This window comes from Anas platyrhynchos, chromosome 20 (assembly GCF_047663525.1).
Source record: "Anas platyrhynchos isolate ZD024472 breed Pekin duck chromosome 20, IASCAAS_PekinDuck_T2T, whole genome shotgun sequence".
NCBI lineage: Eukaryota > Metazoa > Chordata > Aves > Anseriformes > Anatidae > Anas > Anas platyrhynchos.
Window position 1 is genome coordinate 277,293 of NC_092606.1, and position 17,225 is coordinate 294,517.

The following is a 17,225-nucleotide window of genomic DNA, read 5'->3' on the forward strand; positions in this document are numbered from 1 at the left end:
AACGAACAGTCCTTTCAGTACAATCCCTGTGCCCAACAACTTTCTACATAAAAGCCCTCATTATGAATTTTGAGTCAGCGGAGTTTTCTCAGTCAGCATGTGTTGCTGATCAGGCTTTCTTGAACTAGAATAGGTATTTCCTGTATAGTTTGCATGAAACCCTAAAGCACATTAAAATGTGATGCAGGCTAATGACTACAAAAGAAAATCAAAATAAAATAACAATAAAAAGCTTGATTTGGAATTTGCAACTCTGTAACCTTTCCCTTAGCTGCCATCTCATTAACATATTTGTTCAAAAGCCTTTTCTCTGCTTCATTACATAATCTGTGTTACAAAAATCTAGATAAACACTCATTATTCTCAGGTCTAGATAATGACTTAATGGGCTTTTTTTTTTTTTTTTTCCTGACTTCCCTGTTTTGAGGTCATACTGCATACTGTTGCTAATTTATGTGGTCTTAACCTAGCCATTCCATCCATGCTAAGAAACCAGCATATGTGCTGGGTAGACTGGTTCTGTGGCCCAGGCTTGATGTCAGAGTTAGGAACAAGGGCCTGTGCAGAAATCCCAAACGACATCAGCTACTTTGCCTCACATGCCTTCTCTAAACAGCAGAACTGGAAGTATGCACATCCTTTCAGGCAGACTTCCTGCTCTTGTAGGCTAGAATGGTAGTGTGGGCTTGCCTCTAGCTGTTTTATCCCCATGACCATCACTATCTTGTGTCAGGTACCAGTACCTCCTGTCACAGGATCTGGGGCACACTGCAGTGTGTATTGGGAGGCGAGCATGCAGCTGTGTGGGTACTTGGCTGCTGGTAAGGGTCAACCCACCACACTGGTTCATTTACTCCTCCCCCCCATTTTTGTTCTTGGTAGTAAAAGAGGTGTGCATGCTGCCAACTTCTCCCTCCATGAGGCCCACTGCTTGCTGTTTCTCACACTCTGTCCAGAATGTGATAAACCAGTTGCCCAAAATGATATGAAAAGTCATCAAACAGAAGCACACAAGCAGGTAAGAAATGCTATATTTTCTTCAGTGAAAGCAGCATAAAGCTCTGCCAGCATAGACGTATGTTTATGGTACAGTGCTCTATATTAACTGGATTTGAACCTCTGTAATTGAACAGAAAATCTGTAAGGCTCTGAAATGACCCTTTCAGTTTTTTTTTTTTTTCAGTTATATTAGCTTTTCATATAACGAGGATGTGACATTTTTATATAGTGTTAAGAACCCTGTAGCTAGAGGTACCATGCTAGCCAGTGAATACCCAGGCATGACTTTTTATTCTGCCTTACTGGATTTATTTTTTTAGCACTTTCATTGATTTCAGTTGCATGGGAGAACATAGGAGTAGCTTTCATGGCAAACTTCCAGACTTTGCATTTCACATGGGGACCTTCGAGAACTGTATCCCCACATAGAATGACAGCTTCCTGCAGAATCACCAGGAATGTGTTCCTCAAAATCTCATCAACACAGCTCAGGCCTGAAGAGAAACAATAATTCACGAACAACCTCTTGATGATGAGCATCAAAATGAAATGGAGATCATCTCAGCAGCTTGAAGTTGCATTGACATGTGAAAGCACTAACAGTGGTATGTCCTGTCATAAGGACGTGAACTTTCAAGTCAGTGAAGCATCTACTAATGCAAAATTTATTTACTCCACTGGTAAGCAAAATTCCTCATTGTTATGTACTGGGTCAACTCTGTTAAATGTTGATGAAAATCCTCCTGCCTTCTCTACAGTTCTCAGTAATGCAGGTTGAAGGATATTGTTGTTTAACCAACCACAGTGAAAGGGACAAGTGTTGCTTTCTATTATGCTGGTTATTGTAAAGCCAGAATGATTCCACTGACTGCTGGCTCATTGGCCATGTTCTGTTATGCTGCCCGTAGAGGCTGGAAGTGAAATTCCTTCTGTCAGAAAATAACTGGATCTTCCTCTTTCTACTTGTCACACAGAGCAAAAATGATTTAAAATTTCTGAATACTTCATAAAGCCACTCATTTCTTGAAGTTGAGAACAGCTTTATTAGGCCTAAGGTATTGAACAGAGTATGTCAAAAAACAAAACAAAAAATCATGAATCTGGTAAAAGGTTCCAGAAAAGAACAGAAACCACTTAGTGTTTGGTAAAATGAACTGTAGAGAGCAAAACCCCCTGGCAACAGGGATATACACAGTCCTGGCCTAGAATAAGCTAGGCCAAGGCAGGAGTGAACCAACCACAAAACACAGTGCTATAGTGGAATTTCAAAGACTCTGAAGTATGTGAGAAGGGATGTTGGTTTAGTTTTGAGTGATGCCAAAAGCAAAATATAGTCACAGCTCTAATTCCTTCTTGGCTAATGGAATAAACATCATCTGTTTCTCTACCACCAGTGACCATAAGTGGATCTGGGCAGCCTATGTAGATTACTTCTGTCCGCATTTTATTTCTCCCCTTTTATCCTTCTGACGGTACCGCTGACAATCTTTGTGTGAGGTGCAATAAGTCATTCCCAGATGACCAGTACTCCCAACATCAGGTAAGCATACTTGAAACTGAACGAGAATGATCTGTGTTTAATTTCAGTCAGGTTATTTTTCCAAAAAGCTGTATATTAGATAAGAAAAGGCAGTGTATCTTGGCTCTTCAAATTAAGATTCATGATACAACATATTCAGCTGCAGCATCACTATGACATGGTTTCTACTACCCTTCCCAAAGACTTACCTCTGTTGCAAACCACAGGATACCATGCAGTTGGGTGTAATGCAAATTTTCACTTCATTATTGTTTTCTTTTTAGCAGAATAAAAGCAGTACAGCTCATAAGCTGACAGAAGTTCTTGCTGTCCAGTCAACTTCAAAACCCAGCAGTGATCCACCACAGCCTTCTACCTCCCTGGCTCCCTCTTCCAGTTCTGAAAAGGCAACAGCATGGAAAGATCTCTGTCCCAAAGGGAAAGGAAGGTACCATCCATTGACCTCCAAAACCTCGCCCAAACCTTCAAAGAACAAAAAGATGGTTGGCTTTCCTTCTCCCACAAGAGGCAGACTTTCCACATCACCTCAAGCTCTTAAAGACGCCTGGTCTTACGACTTGCTGGTGACCTGTGCCCACTGCAACGTTATTCTGCCACTTCCAACTCTTCAGAAACATGAGGTGAGAGGTGATGTATTGGACTCAGCCTCCTACATGCTTGAACAAAGAGCCACACCTGCATATTAATAAGTATTTGCTACTTATCCCCTCACTGCCCAGGGTCCATTTGCTCACATCTATACAAACAAGATCCATTGCCTATTTTTTAGGCACCTGATTTTTAGGGAAATACTAACCACAACTCAAGCCATTAATTTTAAGCTCAAATCCTGGAAAGTCTTCAGTGCCACTCTTTTGTTCTGAAGGCTGGTATTGTTCCTGCTAATCAAACACTATATCTGTATTAGAGATGGAGCTCTAGATAATTTTGCATCCCAACAAAGGGGCCTAGCTGCCTCGCTACTGAATGTGATTGTGGGTTGAATATAATGTTCTCCTCCAATATAACTATTATTTATATTTTAGATCAAATGTCTACCTTTGATGTCTTTGAGAAATGCTAAGATGAACTAAATATCAAACAGTGGAAAAAAAGGTATTGCAGAATTTCAGAAATCTAGAACAGGATCCATCATTCAGGATTATTCTGTACTGGGTTAACAGGAACAATTTTGCAGAGGAAGTGCATCTGGAAGAGCTAATACTTGGAATATCACAAAGCTTTTTGGATTCCAACACATACTGCATTCCCATGAGGTTCTTGAAGTGACTCAACAGAGAGTTTTAGTAACAAAGTAATGCAAAAGGCTAGTTTTTCATTTTAGTACTGGAATTAAGAGGAAGCTAGTTTAGGTCAAGAGAAAGAAGAAAAAGAATAATTTTGGGTTTCCCCAGCATTCTCTCCTCTCTCTCCCCCCTCCCACCCAGCAGAAAACATGTGTGAAGAATGCATTTTAGACAGCTGTGAAATAAAAAAGTTGATTTGGGCTTCTAAAAGTGTACATTTCACAAAATCACAAAATGGTTAAGGTTAGAAGGGACCTCTGGAGGTCATTTGGTCCAACACTCCTGCTAAAGCAGAGACACCTAGAATAAGTTGCCCAGGACCATGTCCAGACAGCTTTTGAAGACTTCTATGGAAGAGGACTCCACTACTCTGGGCAAGCTAGTTTCCAGCAAGGTATTTACAAAATTCATGCCTGCTTGCACTTAATCCAAAAGTGCCTTTTTCAGTAAGCTATTTGAGCAAACACTGCTTCAGAGCCCTTGTATTTTCAGTCTTTTGCCTCACACATGCATATACATGTTGTACCTCTCAAATTATGCTACTCTGAATAGGGCTACTCTACTGTAAGTGGAGATCTGCACAAAGATTTCACAGAACAGATGTTCTGTCCAGGAGTATCTACTCCAACTCTGAATGGAGCCTTAAAGAATTGTTTCAGAGACAAGAAGTAAAATTAAACTTTTCTCCATAGTAAAAATTGCATATTCAGTAGAAGCATTGAGATAATTATCCCAGACCATAGGAAGTGCATCTCTTTCCTTCTCCTATCCCAGGTAGACTGTGAATCTTATTACTTATCTCTTTTCTAACATCACTCTCTGCTTTTCAGTTCCTAACAGTATGATTTCCTTTCAGTCCAGTTAATTAAATGGAACTAAAAGCAGTTGTTCTCAGTCTGTCCCTTTATGCTTTATTCAGTAAATTAGGTATTGTTTCTCCATCTAAATCTTTCATCTCCTGTGAAATTAAAGAAAGCACCAAAGTGAGAGATAGGGAGTTTGTCTAGTTTTGAATTACAGGACATAAGTCTTGAGAAAAAAAAAGAAAAAGGATAATTACATGGATTATTTGACTTGCACTGCATTTCTTTATATTGCACTGCTGAGTGATGACTTAGAGACAGGAAGGCTGTAAAACTGTAACTTTAACAAGACTTATAACTGGGCTTTGTTTGTTTTACGGAAGACTCTTTCTAGAGTGCTCATGATTAAATTTGGAAATAGAGAAGCATCTTCAGACTGAAACTACAGCTCAGCTTTAGCAAAAGGTATTGCAGGTGCAATAGGTTTATCAATGAAGAATAAAAGTGTCTCGCTACTCCAGATCAAGAAAAAAGAGTGACTCAGATTTTTATTCCTTTTTAAGAAAGGCATGTCACAGGTTTCACCACTGAAACCAGTGCTTTGCACTGCTTTGCACTGGTTACACCTTCATATAGTTTACTATTCTTAATATTCTTGGATATGTATCACAGCAATGGATCCATCTGTATAAAAGCATAAGCTCTCTCTCATTTTTTTGCTTTGGTGTTTCTACAGATTCCAGCAGTGCTGGACTTACCAGGCCTCCAAGGAACTCCTTTATTGGTCTTTGAAGTCTGTTTGAGGATGGCTGGTAAACATAATACAGTCTGAAGAGAATCCATGAATAAAACAAATTTGAAGAGGAACTGGGCAGGCAGCTCATGCTTCATAATGTAAATCTTTATACAGAGAAAGGAAAACATTTTCATCTCTTTTGAAAAGGATCTTCAAAAGCTTTGCTGCACACCTACAAAAACTTGAATCAACCAGAGAGGGAAGCTGACAGGAAGGGGTTGCTGCTCACATGTGTGGTTGTCATCAGAAGACAGCCTCAGACTGTTGTTGTGCCCTGTCGTGCCCTCTAGTGGATTAGCCTGACAGCACGGGGGGGGGGGGGGGGTCACATCTTGTACTGCGAGACAGGAACCAAAGTTGTTTTGTCTGAAAATGTCATAAAACTGACATTTGAGCTAAAGGACAGCTTTATCCTTGCAACAGTTTTATCTATCTTATCTATCTATCTATGTAATTACCTATCATCTACCTATTTGAGGGGGGAGTGTGGAGAGAAGGCACAGCCTATACAAAAAGCTGTATTTCCTTATTTCCTGTCCTTTAAAAAGCAACAGCATGGCTAATTTCGGGAAGCTTGTGCTGCAGTGTCATCTTTCGGCTGTTGATGGTACTGGCATGTGCTAAACCGCTTTGAGACTGGAGACCTTGGCTGCAGAACGACGCTGCGTGGGTTACTCTTCTGTTCTGAGGCGACAAAGCTTTTGGCACTCTTATAAAATTCAGTGATAAATAACGTCAGGCTCCTAGCTAGATTAAAGACAACAACATCTGGATGAACAGACCATCAAGCCAAGTGTTGAAGGACTGGAGCACTCCTAAAGTCTTGCTGTGACATGCTTTGGGGAAGAGTATGTCCCTGTATGCAGATCTTAGTACCAGCTGCTAGGAATTTATCTCAGCAAAAAGAAGGCCACTTCTAAACCACCAGAAAATATGAGCCAAATGCAAATACATGTACTTCTCTGAAGGCTCTTGAAAACACCTGGAAACCTTCTGAATCCTTTCTCCCAGGTTGAGAGATTGGATGTTACAACTACATCAAATGTTACTCTGGTTATGGAGGTGCTGTGCTTACCCTATCCAGCAAGGTGATCACTTCAAAAATCACTTCAATGATCACTTCAAAAGCTGAAAAAAGTTTTTTTTGTTGTTGTTGTTGTTATTACAACATTTTTGTTGTTGTTGTTATTGTTTTTGTTTCCACCTTTGTCCTCCCTTTCTCAGAAATGCTTGAGACTCAGTGAAAGAATGTTTTTACTACTCATGACATGATCAGTAGTCAGATAAATGGTGTTCTGCACAAGCATGCCACCCTCTGATACCAGTGTGACAGTCTCAACTCTGGCAAGTGATGGCAGTGTTTTTCAGGTGCCCAGATGTTTTATTTTCAGCAAGCATTGAAAGCTTTTCTGTAACTATGATGTTTTGGTGAAAGGTTCTGGTGCTCCATGTGAGGAGGAGGGTTTATCTGCCTGTGGACAGCGCTGGATCCTTGGTTAGATGGAATCCCACAAATGGGTTATCGTATACTATTTTCTGTACTATTTTATGCATCAAAGGAAGCAAATTGTTCAGACTATGTTGCTAAGAGGCATCAGCACCATAATGTTAAGAGAACCTCATTTAATATTTTTTTTTTCCTACCCCCAAGTAAGGTAGCTATAAATCAAAGGGCTACAATCATTCTTTTTAAACAGACATATTATTCCAAACTCCATTGAGGATGGGTGGGTAGGATGTTTTCCAAAGTCTGTTAGAGAAGATACTTTTTTTTTTTTTTTTTTTTTAAACCAATTACTCTTTCTTAAATGACTGACTTTGTCACTGACACCTGATGAAAGTATATATTTAAACATTTCCTCAGAATATCAAAACCTGTAGGCATGCCTTTCCAGTCTGGAGAAGGCAATGAAATGCGGCATAATAAAATTTTAAACTAAATTGCCTATATATTTTTTTTTTGTCTTACAATACCAAGAAGATAAGTGTAAACAAACACCTTAACACATGAAAATTAATTCCATATTGAGTAGCTTATTGTTTCTGCAGTAAACCACACTAAAAATGATGAATGGCAAATATATTTTTATCTAAACATTTATTCTAATGGCATTAGCAAATAGAAAAATATATAGAAATATGCAAATATATTCATAAAGACATTAAAATAAAATGAACATTATCAAGTTGCTCACCCTTCATGGAGATTTTATGCTTCAATATTGTGGGCATTATTAAAATACTTATAATGAGGTTGATGGAAACTGGAAACTGGAAACTGGAAATAGTTTTAATTCTTCAAAAACCTGAGCTTTCACTACATTTCCATGCTGAGTGCTGAAAATTTCTAAAAGGGATAAATCTGTTTTATGTTGCTTTTATGACATACCTTTACATTTGTATATTTTATTATAAGAAGTGTAATTGGAACTTCTTTGTATATATTTTTATATGTATATATTTAAAAACTAAAAGAAATGGTATAAATTGTGATAAGTAGAAGATTGTATTAAATAAATTTTGCCAAAGAATGATCATTACCTACAGTATGATTTTAAGATGTTTATTATGCACTACTAAAAACAAACAAACAAATAAACTTCCTGTTACTGTCTAAATTTTTACTAGTCCTTAAACTACTATTTTGGAAAGGAGTTTGGAATTCTTGTGCAAATTTTGTGGGAATCTTTCCAATAGCATATCTCTAATCAAACCTATTGGCTAGTTCTCTAGTCCTCTAACTTGTGTACTTATATACATGCTACTGAAATACATCATCAGCTCATACAAGCCACTGCCATGCTATGTTTCTTCAGAATTTATCATTACTTTGTGCCATCTTCACCTGACTTCTTTGGGAGGGCATGGATACAGGACAAAGTGTTCTTAGTAGTGCAGCAGGATGGGGGAGTAGCTGAAGGCAAGCACTGTCTTGCACTAGAATAAGAAGGTCACCAAGAAGAAGAACAGGGTCACCAAAGACAAGGAGTGGGAAGGAGTCTACATCTGAAGTGTGCTCATAAATTGATGGGGATATAGAGTTTTGCATTATTCCAAGCTTTGATTAAATTTATTCTTAGAAGATTGCTTTAATGTTGAGATATTTATGTGCATGTAAGTATAGCATTTTTGTTTTTTTATTAGACAGAAAATCAAATGTGATTAGCAAACTGAGGAGGAAATTTTCTTCTTGTAGAAGTAACTATAAATCCTGCAAGGCAAATCGAGCCTATCTGCCCATGTAAGGACTGTGAGGAATGAAAAATGAGTGATAACTGAGTGCCACAGAGTGAGGGAGTTTAAGGATGGGAAGGGCCATAGTCTGGGGTGGTAGCTGGCATGCCAAGCTTGGGGTTGGTGGCCAGTGGGACCCATGCTGTTGCCAGCATGGTAGCTGTGCCAGGCCCTGTCCTGAGCGCTGCTGGGTGTACATGAGCCTGGGCCACACCATGTTTCTGCCTCTGGTGATAGCAGTAGCTGCATGGTCATTGGAGAAGAAAATGGAGGGTGACCAAAGGCATCACCTGCCTGGGCTTTGGGATTTTTGGGATGGATTCTGGAAGGGGTTGGGGGGGGGGGGGGGGGAGGGCAGAATGGGGTCTAGCTTGTCCCATGGTGTGGCTGCCTGTGCCACGATGGCATACATGGGGCTGCCCAGCCTCAGCTGGGGTCATTGGGGTCATAACCACCCACAGCCCCCCACCCCAGGCCTTCTCCTCTCTGTATCTGGAAGTGACTGTGCTTGGGATGTGCCAACACAGTTGAGAAAGCAGCTATATTGACATCAGTACTCAGGTGTCTTAGAAGAGGTGAGGGAGAGTGCAGGGAGTCACTCCAAACAGTGATGAACAGTTAGAGTTTGAATGGAGACTTATTTCGTTGTGCATGATGAGTTGTTCTTGCTGTGCTGTGACCCTTTTTAGACCATCTATTTATCATCCTACAGGATTGAGTTCCCCTAGCTGGAAGTGAGAAGGATGGGATGGCTTGCTGTTTTATTAGCCTTTAGTATTCTGATTGCAATTAGTTCCAATGAGTTTGTTTACATTTGTAGTTTACATTTTGACTCAGTGGAGAAAAATTAAAAATCTGTTTTATCAAGGCAGGATAATAATCCTGTCCAAGCAGGATTAAGGCAGGTGGAAGAGGCCATCTCCTCTGCTTTTCTTCCTTTAATTATCATTTAAAATGTAAAGATAACTAATCTACTCTCTCATGCTGTTGGTGTGGATTATTTCTCAGCTCTTCTCACTTGTGGTTTTAATAGTGGTATAAAATGCTAGCATTTCCTAATCAGTTAATTTGTGAGAAGAATCTTCATACCCATTTCTAGTTTGTCTTGGATGAATCTCACCAGTTTGTCTCTCTCTGAAATCATGTATTTGATTTAATATTAGGCTCACACCACTGGATTGCACATAATTTGCTAATGTGCTGTGGTGGGCTGCAGAGAAATGTTTACTCAAGCTGGGCTGTCAGTTATGAGTATCCCAGCCAGAGAGAGAAGTAAATAAATCCTAATCTAGGAGATGCTACAGAAATCCTGTCACAGAGAAAGCTATTGAGGCATCAATGTTTATAAAATATATCCAAGAGTCAGTTTGGGTGATGGAAACTCACACGGCTTTGTCCAGAAGTTCAAAATAATGATTTGTTGCAGAATTATGATTTCCGTAGGAAAAAAAGGGCAGGCGAATATTGCATTCTATTCCTACAGAACTACATACAGATAGATTTAAGTAAAAATCCTTCATGTAAGTATCTAGATGTGACAGATTTTATTCTGGTGTCATTCATATACCAGATACTATTTCAGAATGAATGTTCACCTTGGAGAAACAATGATTAAATGTTTGAAAATGGCACGTGAGCAGAGGTTGTTGAAGTTCTTCCTGAAAATGTCATCATATAGCACTGTGTTGGCATTTGTGGCACAGTGACACTGAAAGGCAGATTTTGTGTTTTTTTAAACCTTTGCACTTATGCAATTATATGTGTATGTAAGTGTGTGTATGTATATATGAAATACTTATGTTGAAGAAGGAACATAGTCCATGATGGGCACACTGGTCATTCAGAGACAGGGGAAAAGGCTGCTTTTCTCAAAGCCTTGTCACTTACAGTGGCTGCTGCAAGCAGGTCACTAGTTATAAGGCCATTTGCATTAACAACCTGTGTATTTTGCAGGAGAGACATGCCAGCTTTTTCCATCCTCTTGACCATGAGAGTTTGGGTATTGTGCAAGTTTATTTTTCAGTCTGTTCCCTGCTTCCCACAAGTCAAAACCATCAGGATACTTCCAAATGCTTAGTGATTTCACAGGATGTGGGGGTGAGGGTCTTGTTTTTGTTTTGTTTTTCAAACTCTTTAATTGCAACTGTGAGCAAAAGCCCTCTAAATTGGCCGAGAGGCTTCTCACCCTTCTGTAAATTTGCTTTTTCATTGCTAATAATTCTTCAGCTTTATCTTCCAGTTTCTGTTCAAGCTTTATTTCTCTTTATACCACTATAATAATTAATTTATAAACTCAGAAGTGACAGGCAATATTTATTATGGAGATGACTTCCTTGAACAATCTACTGGAGATAGGATTTGTAAGGAACCTTACATTTGATAATTAATTATGCATACTTACTTTTAACATATCTTTAGGTAATCAGAACAAAAGAAGACAGTTGTCTTTGTTAATTATCATGAAAATTTACTTATGAATATTGTAATTATGCACATTAGTGTGTCTGCTGTCACTCACAGCTTGAATACCTTTAGGCAATATTATTCTCCTCCCATTGTCACTGTAGCAAAGGGCTAATGAAAAGGGCTGAATTAGAGGTGCTGTTGTTTCATTTCAGAAAAGATTATTCTTCATGTGGCCTCGTGTTGTTTGTCTGTTTCAGGAAGCCAGATGAGTGTGACACAATTAATCATGAACTCAAAGTCAGCTTCCTGGCACTTAAGGTGGCCAAGTGCCTTGCCCCTCAGCAAACGCAAATGAACCACCAGAAAGAGCCAGCTCAACCTTTGGCCCTTCACCAAGGAAACTGTCATTAAATTAACCAAAGTTTAAAAGTCCACTTTACAGTTGCCCTTTATAGCACAAAGAATGTCTTTAAATTTCTGTAATTTGACATTCATCTGAAGTCAATAAGGTATCATTAAATATCTTTGTATGTGCTGCTAATATGCATAGTACTGGAAGCATTAAATGTTTTTGATGCCTGATTACAGACATGCCCAAAGATCTAAGCTCTATCTTTACCCTGTGCTTCCAAGACCCAGTTTTCAAAAATGCTCCTGAGTTAGCTTGGTTGAATTGGCTTCAGTGACATAGTTAGCTGACTTTTTTTTTTTTTTTTTCATTATTTGTATGAGTATTATGCCTTCTGCTGAGTTGTGCTGATGGCCCTATCATTTTCAGGAATGAGTAAATGCAGGAGGAAAGTTATGCTGTAAAGTGTTTATCCAAATACATAAGGCAGGCAAAAGGTGGGAAGAGGAAAATTCTTTTCTAACTTTTGTAGAGGTTTAGAGCTGACAGACACCAAATTCTTGTGCCTTTTCTGAGGTCAGTTAGAGGATCTGCCAGATGAGGCTTTTGGCTAATCTCTTTGTGCCAAAGGCAGAAAACAGTATAAGACCAGAGGTTGACAGTGAATCTGAAAACTGAATTTAATTGTCATGTCTGACATTTGTGTTTCTACAATATGTTAATTTTTCAGAGATTTTGAACTGATACTAACACATGCTGCTGAATTCAGTGTCTGGAGGTGGGTAAGGCTCTCCTTCCATGGAGCATGCCCATCTCTCTCACCTGTTTCAGATTGGCCTCAAGAAGCCGATGTGGCTGCTCTGTGGAAAGGAATGGCCCACCAAGCAGAGTCCTTGACTATTCCAGTGGGGGAGTGGAGCTCACTGCAAGATGCAGGTAGGAAGCAGCTTCAGCTGATATTGCTGACCACTGATGGTGTGGTGGGGGATCCTGCCTGAGCTGGCCACAAGCACGGCTGGATGTCTGGTGGGCTGGATGCAGCTGGGAGTAGTGGTGGCCAGGCTTATGCGTAGGGAGAAAGCAGCAGAAACACCATGAAGGTTTCTGGGAGGCATCAAAAAGCTTAAGAGAGACTAAGAACTGTTAACATTGCCAAGAGAGAAAGCTGTGAGGTGGTCTTTTGAAATGCATGCTGTCTGTGAATCTTTGAATAATTAAAACAGGAATTATTTCCTGCCTTGTGAGTCCTGCTGTGCTCAGGAAACAAGCTTTATATAAACTCTTTAAGCAGGAGTGTGTCAAAAAAAAAAAAAAAAAAATGCAAAAAGGTAAGACAAGAAAAAAGCTGGACTTCATCATCAGTTGCTCCTCCTGATGGAAATAACCTGCAAGGCCTCGAATTTTCAGTCTCAGAAAGTAACATTCATCCAAATCACTACTCTGAATCTGTCACATAAAAGTTTTCCCTTGTATTCTGTTTTCCAGTAGGAGGAAAACAAAACACAAAACATGGATAGCATTGAAAGGAACATGGAACTCAAAAATCTAAAATTATGGTAGAGTGAACAGATAAATGTGTGGTACCTCTAACCTACATTAGATGTAAATGAAACTCTCTGTTTCTTGATGGTAATACCAGCTGTTATTGGCTTCTTGACTTCAAGCCCATCCTCTTCTAATCCAAGTTCTAAGTCTAGTTATCTAATCGAAAAAAGGGTAGAGAGTGTGAACTGATAGAAATGCAAGAGCTGATGCTGGTGCTTGATTTCAGAACCTGAGCTAAATGACCTTGATCTCTGCTAGACAACCTGCTTTGCAGATATCTGCAAGTACAACTGCCATCCTGTACACAACGTTTCACTGTCATGCAATTAGAAACTACAACTATGATGCCACTTCAGCTTTGTGGTTTGCCCTTTTAATTTTTTGTCTGTTGCTATGGTAGCAGCAAATGATTGCAATCACTGCCGTTTATATTGCAATCCAAGTCACATCAACAGAGATCTTGGAAACCAAAAAAAAAAAATCTGACTTTACAGTATACTGCTTCTGTTATTGTACATAATAGGTTGTTCACTATAATCAGAATTCATTGAAATCTTTTGTTACTGAAGCATTTGGAAAATTCTTTTAACTAGAGGGTTGTCAAATGATCACTTACTTTTGTTACATGCTTAGCCAGTGCCCTTCACATGGCTGGACAATATTAATTTATTTTGCGCTGTTTCGTGAGTATATCCTTGAAAATAATTGTTTTAATAGCCTTTCTAGTGTTGAAATATTTACTCTTATTTTTTACCTTGTAACAATCATCGTAATATCTTAGGTCTAAAATACTACATCTTTAAAAAGAGAGTTCTGTACTTTCTCCCATGCTTTGTCTGCCTTGTCTATATAGTCTATACAGGATTTTTGAGCAAGGACTGCTTTTATTATATGCAAAGGCTCCTATAAAGAACTTCTGTGATCTGTAACATTAATAAACCATAATATAAATTTATATTTTTGAATATTGTCTGCTGAGCTTTGAAGAAGTTGAGAACAGTAGAGGAGAGAGAAAGTGAGCACAGGAGTCTGTCCAGTGCTGCTCAGAGCAATGGGCAGCCTCAGAGCAGCTCTTCCTCTTGTCTGTGCTCACCCGTTAGTATTGTGCTGCCTTGGAGTTTGGTTTGGGCACCCCAATGCTGCCATTTGGAAGGTGATTTAGCTATTATTGTAGAGATACAGTATAAAATCCCATGTTTCTGAAGTCTTTTGTCTTTCTCCCTTTGATTTCAGCTGCCAAGTAGGGGCAGTAGTAGGCATGTGGGGCAGCATGGGGTTTGCATCTCTGCTATGCAGCGCCTGGGGAGGGATGGCAGCCTCCTGGGCCTGTCTGCAGTGATGGGCCAGGATGGAGAGTGGAGATTGAAGGATGTAAATTTTATTTTCTGTGTGGGTAAGCTCTAGTGCCTGCTCTTTGTACACAGACCTGTAGCTGCCCTTCTCCTCAAGTCTGACAGCCAGACACAGAAGAGTCACTGGGGCTAATGTCTGATCTGAGCCCTGGGAAAGAGAGCTGTGCTGAGACTTGTCTGCTGGGTGGTGCCTCTTTTATTAAAGTCGAATCTAGACTGTCTAAATAGGACACCAGTAAGGCAATTTGCTGTTTAAATGACCCAGTGCACATCGGGCATATTGAAGAAAAAAGCCATTTCCTAGTGACTAAATCTCATTAAAAAAGCAATTTTCCAATCAATTACAATGTAATTTAACTGTTAATTGTTAAATTATCAAAAAAGAACTATTTTGTTCTCTGTTCCTGTATTTATGAGCTGTGCTTTAAAATTTCATCCAAGGAGTAGCTGTTTGGAGGAATATGACTGCTCTATTGATAAAATTATATTAAAGTTAAAATTTTCAGTTAATATATTGTGTTAGTTCAAGGGAATTGTTTGCACAGAAGCTTTTGGAATAGGAGAGACTTGTTGATTTCTACAAAAGCTTGGATCTTTATTGTTATTTTCATACACTATAAAAATTGTGTTATCTTATGTAGGTTTTATTAGAGGAACATTATTTCTATATGTTTTTAATCCTGTATGAGAATTATACTCATTGAAGCATATCCTGAAAATTGAGCAAAGTTCCTCTCAGAAGGGAGGCTTCTGCTTCTAAAGAGTCTGTGAAACAGCTAAAATGCAGAGGTGATTTATAAGAGTCGGGACGCTGGCGCCTGGCTGCGACTTCCTGTCTCAGGGTAAGCACAGCGGTGAAGGATGCGCTACAGCTCAGTTCTGGGAAAGAAAGGCATTGAAACAGTAATGTGCTATTTCTTGTAGTTTTCATTAAAAATCTTGCAATACTCAGTGCTTCTTAAAGCCCCGGCTCCCAGTGTTATCCGAGACTTTCATGATTACTTTTCCTAATGCTGTTTCAAGCCTTTGTAGCTTAAAGGGAATGCCAAAAACAATTTTTTTCAGCTTTCAACACTGGATGAAAATTAAAAAGACTGCAAACTTATTGTTTCTTCATAGTTTGTGCTTTTTAATCTACTTTGTGTGTAGATCCTGCATTGGTGTAACTCACGGTATCTGGCCCTTTATTCAGGGACCAAGCTGGGTGCTCTGGTCTGAAAAGTCCAGGCTCAGTTTAAATGCAGACCTTGGCAGTGCAATACTCACTCTTGCAAGCCTCAGGACACATGAGCTATCAAGGACACATCTGAGACCCCTCAGCCTGCCCCAGCTGATGGGAGAGGAATGCTGAAGGAAATGTTGGCAACTCCTCATCTTTGTGCTGTGACGCACCCTGGCAGAACAGGCATGGAGTGCTTTCCTCTTCTCTGACCACTGGGCATCTTACCTGTTCCAGTGCACAATCAGCCTTGCCTCGAGCAGCAGACAAGCTGTCAGAGGGCCTGAGCTGCTCATCTTCTGCTGAGCCTAGCAATACTGTGAGGCTAAATGACAGTGGGAATCCCAGTCTGTCAGGAATACTTTTTATGAAACACCCAAGAGATGTCTGGTGAACTCCACAGGGTAGCTTAGCAAGCATCAGATAGTGTACTCTGAGCCCCAAAGTTCATTCTGGGAGGTGACAGCCTTCCTGCTATTGGTGGGTCCCCCGGCCTCAGTGCAGCCTCCCAGCAGGTGATGTGTGAATTTCATGGTGCTGTGCTGCTACAGAGATGGGCGGCTCCAGGTTGGCGCTGGTGCACAGTGGCAGAGATGGTGATGCCCTGTTCTCAGACAATCCTTAGCCTCACAAGTAAATTCCCACCCTGGTGAATTTATATTTGCTATATCCTCACTTGCAATAAAATTACATAATTGTTGTAACAATGCATCTTGTGGCCTTGAAAATGCCAATTACATCTTTGGAAATAGTTCCCAGTGCTCAGGCATGCTTAGCCTTTGATGAGTTCAGAGAATACCCCTGACCTTTTCCAGAAAGCCTTTGAGACTACAGTAATAAGCACACATCCAAGCCATTATTCCACATTTTTCCCTTTGTCTTCACCTAATGTCTTAGAACTGATGAAAACACATGGCTGAATAGAAGTATTCTGATCATTGACTCCCTGCCTGTCATGAGCATGGATATATTCCTCTTGTCCATGCCTGTACAAGGAAACTGAAGAGCATCACATTTAGCTGTAATTTACCTCTCTGCTGCAAGGTGAAACCAGCCAAGGGCATGTGAAACATAGCTAGGTCCTGCCAAACACCAGCCTCAGGTTTTAGATTTCAGTGTGGGAGTCCTGTGGTTAACACAGAGATCAAGCATTTGAAAGATCAAAGATGTAGTGATTGGAGTGTTTGCCTTTCAAGCTGGAAGGAACAACTGTATGTGCTGATTCTGTTCAATAACACTACACCTGCTTACAAGTGAGAGCAGGACTGTGGCTTGCAGGCTCAGACTCTGGCTTGGGTGAATTAGCTCCTCTTCCCCATGAAGTCTCTGCTTTGCAAGTGCTGAGTCCAGACCTGACCTGAGACAGGCAGCAGTCGCTGTCCTCCCAGAGTGCAGGTGACATGCAGGCACTCGTTGGCTGCTTCTGGATCACCCCCAGCTTGACCTGTGCAGGGGTGAAGCTCTTAGTACATGCTTTCTGATGTACAGCTTTCAAAATACCAGAGAGTAATTATAAAGCTTTATGACTTGATCACTGTATGTGAAGACAGAGTTGGGAATCAGTTAGCACAGCAGGGATATGTCAGGCAGAAGGCTCAATGTGTCTTTTCACTGAAATGCCGTTCTGCTCAAGTTAAAAATGCAGGAAATATAATTTGTGATAATTCCATACCTGAGTTAGATTTACAAAAACATA

General features: G+C 40.0%; 1 protein-coding gene across 1 annotated transcript; it reads left to right on the forward strand.

The window, feature by feature from the left end:
- Nucleotides 1-373: 373 nt before the first annotated feature.
- On the forward strand, nt 374-5,729 carry XAF1 (XIAP associated factor 1). The gene is made up of 6 exons (XM_072026246.1): nt 374-1,018; nt 1,338-1,343; nt 1,511-1,677; nt 2,470-2,539; nt 2,806-3,159; nt 5,365-5,729. The coding sequence occupies exons 1-6, from the start codon at nt 710-712 to the stop codon at nt 5,458-5,460; spliced, it is 1,002 nt and encodes a 333-aa protein (XP_071882347.1). The 5' UTR covers nt 374-709; the 3' UTR covers nt 5,461-5,729.
- Nucleotides 5,730-17,225: the final 11,496 nt, after the last annotated feature.

Coding starts and splice junctions, on each gene's coding strand:
- XAF1 (XM_072026246.1), top strand. CDS start 710: ATGACCATCACTATCTTGTGTCAGGTACCAGTACCTCCTGTCACAGGA. Junction 1,678..2,469: donor GCAAAATTTATTTACTCCAC/TGGTAAGCAAAA, acceptor TTATCCTTCTGA/CGGTACCGCTGACAATCTTT. Junction 3,160..5,364: donor CAACTCTTCAGAAACATGAG/GTGAGAGGTGAT, acceptor GTGTTTCTACAG/ATTCCAGCAGTGCTGGACTT.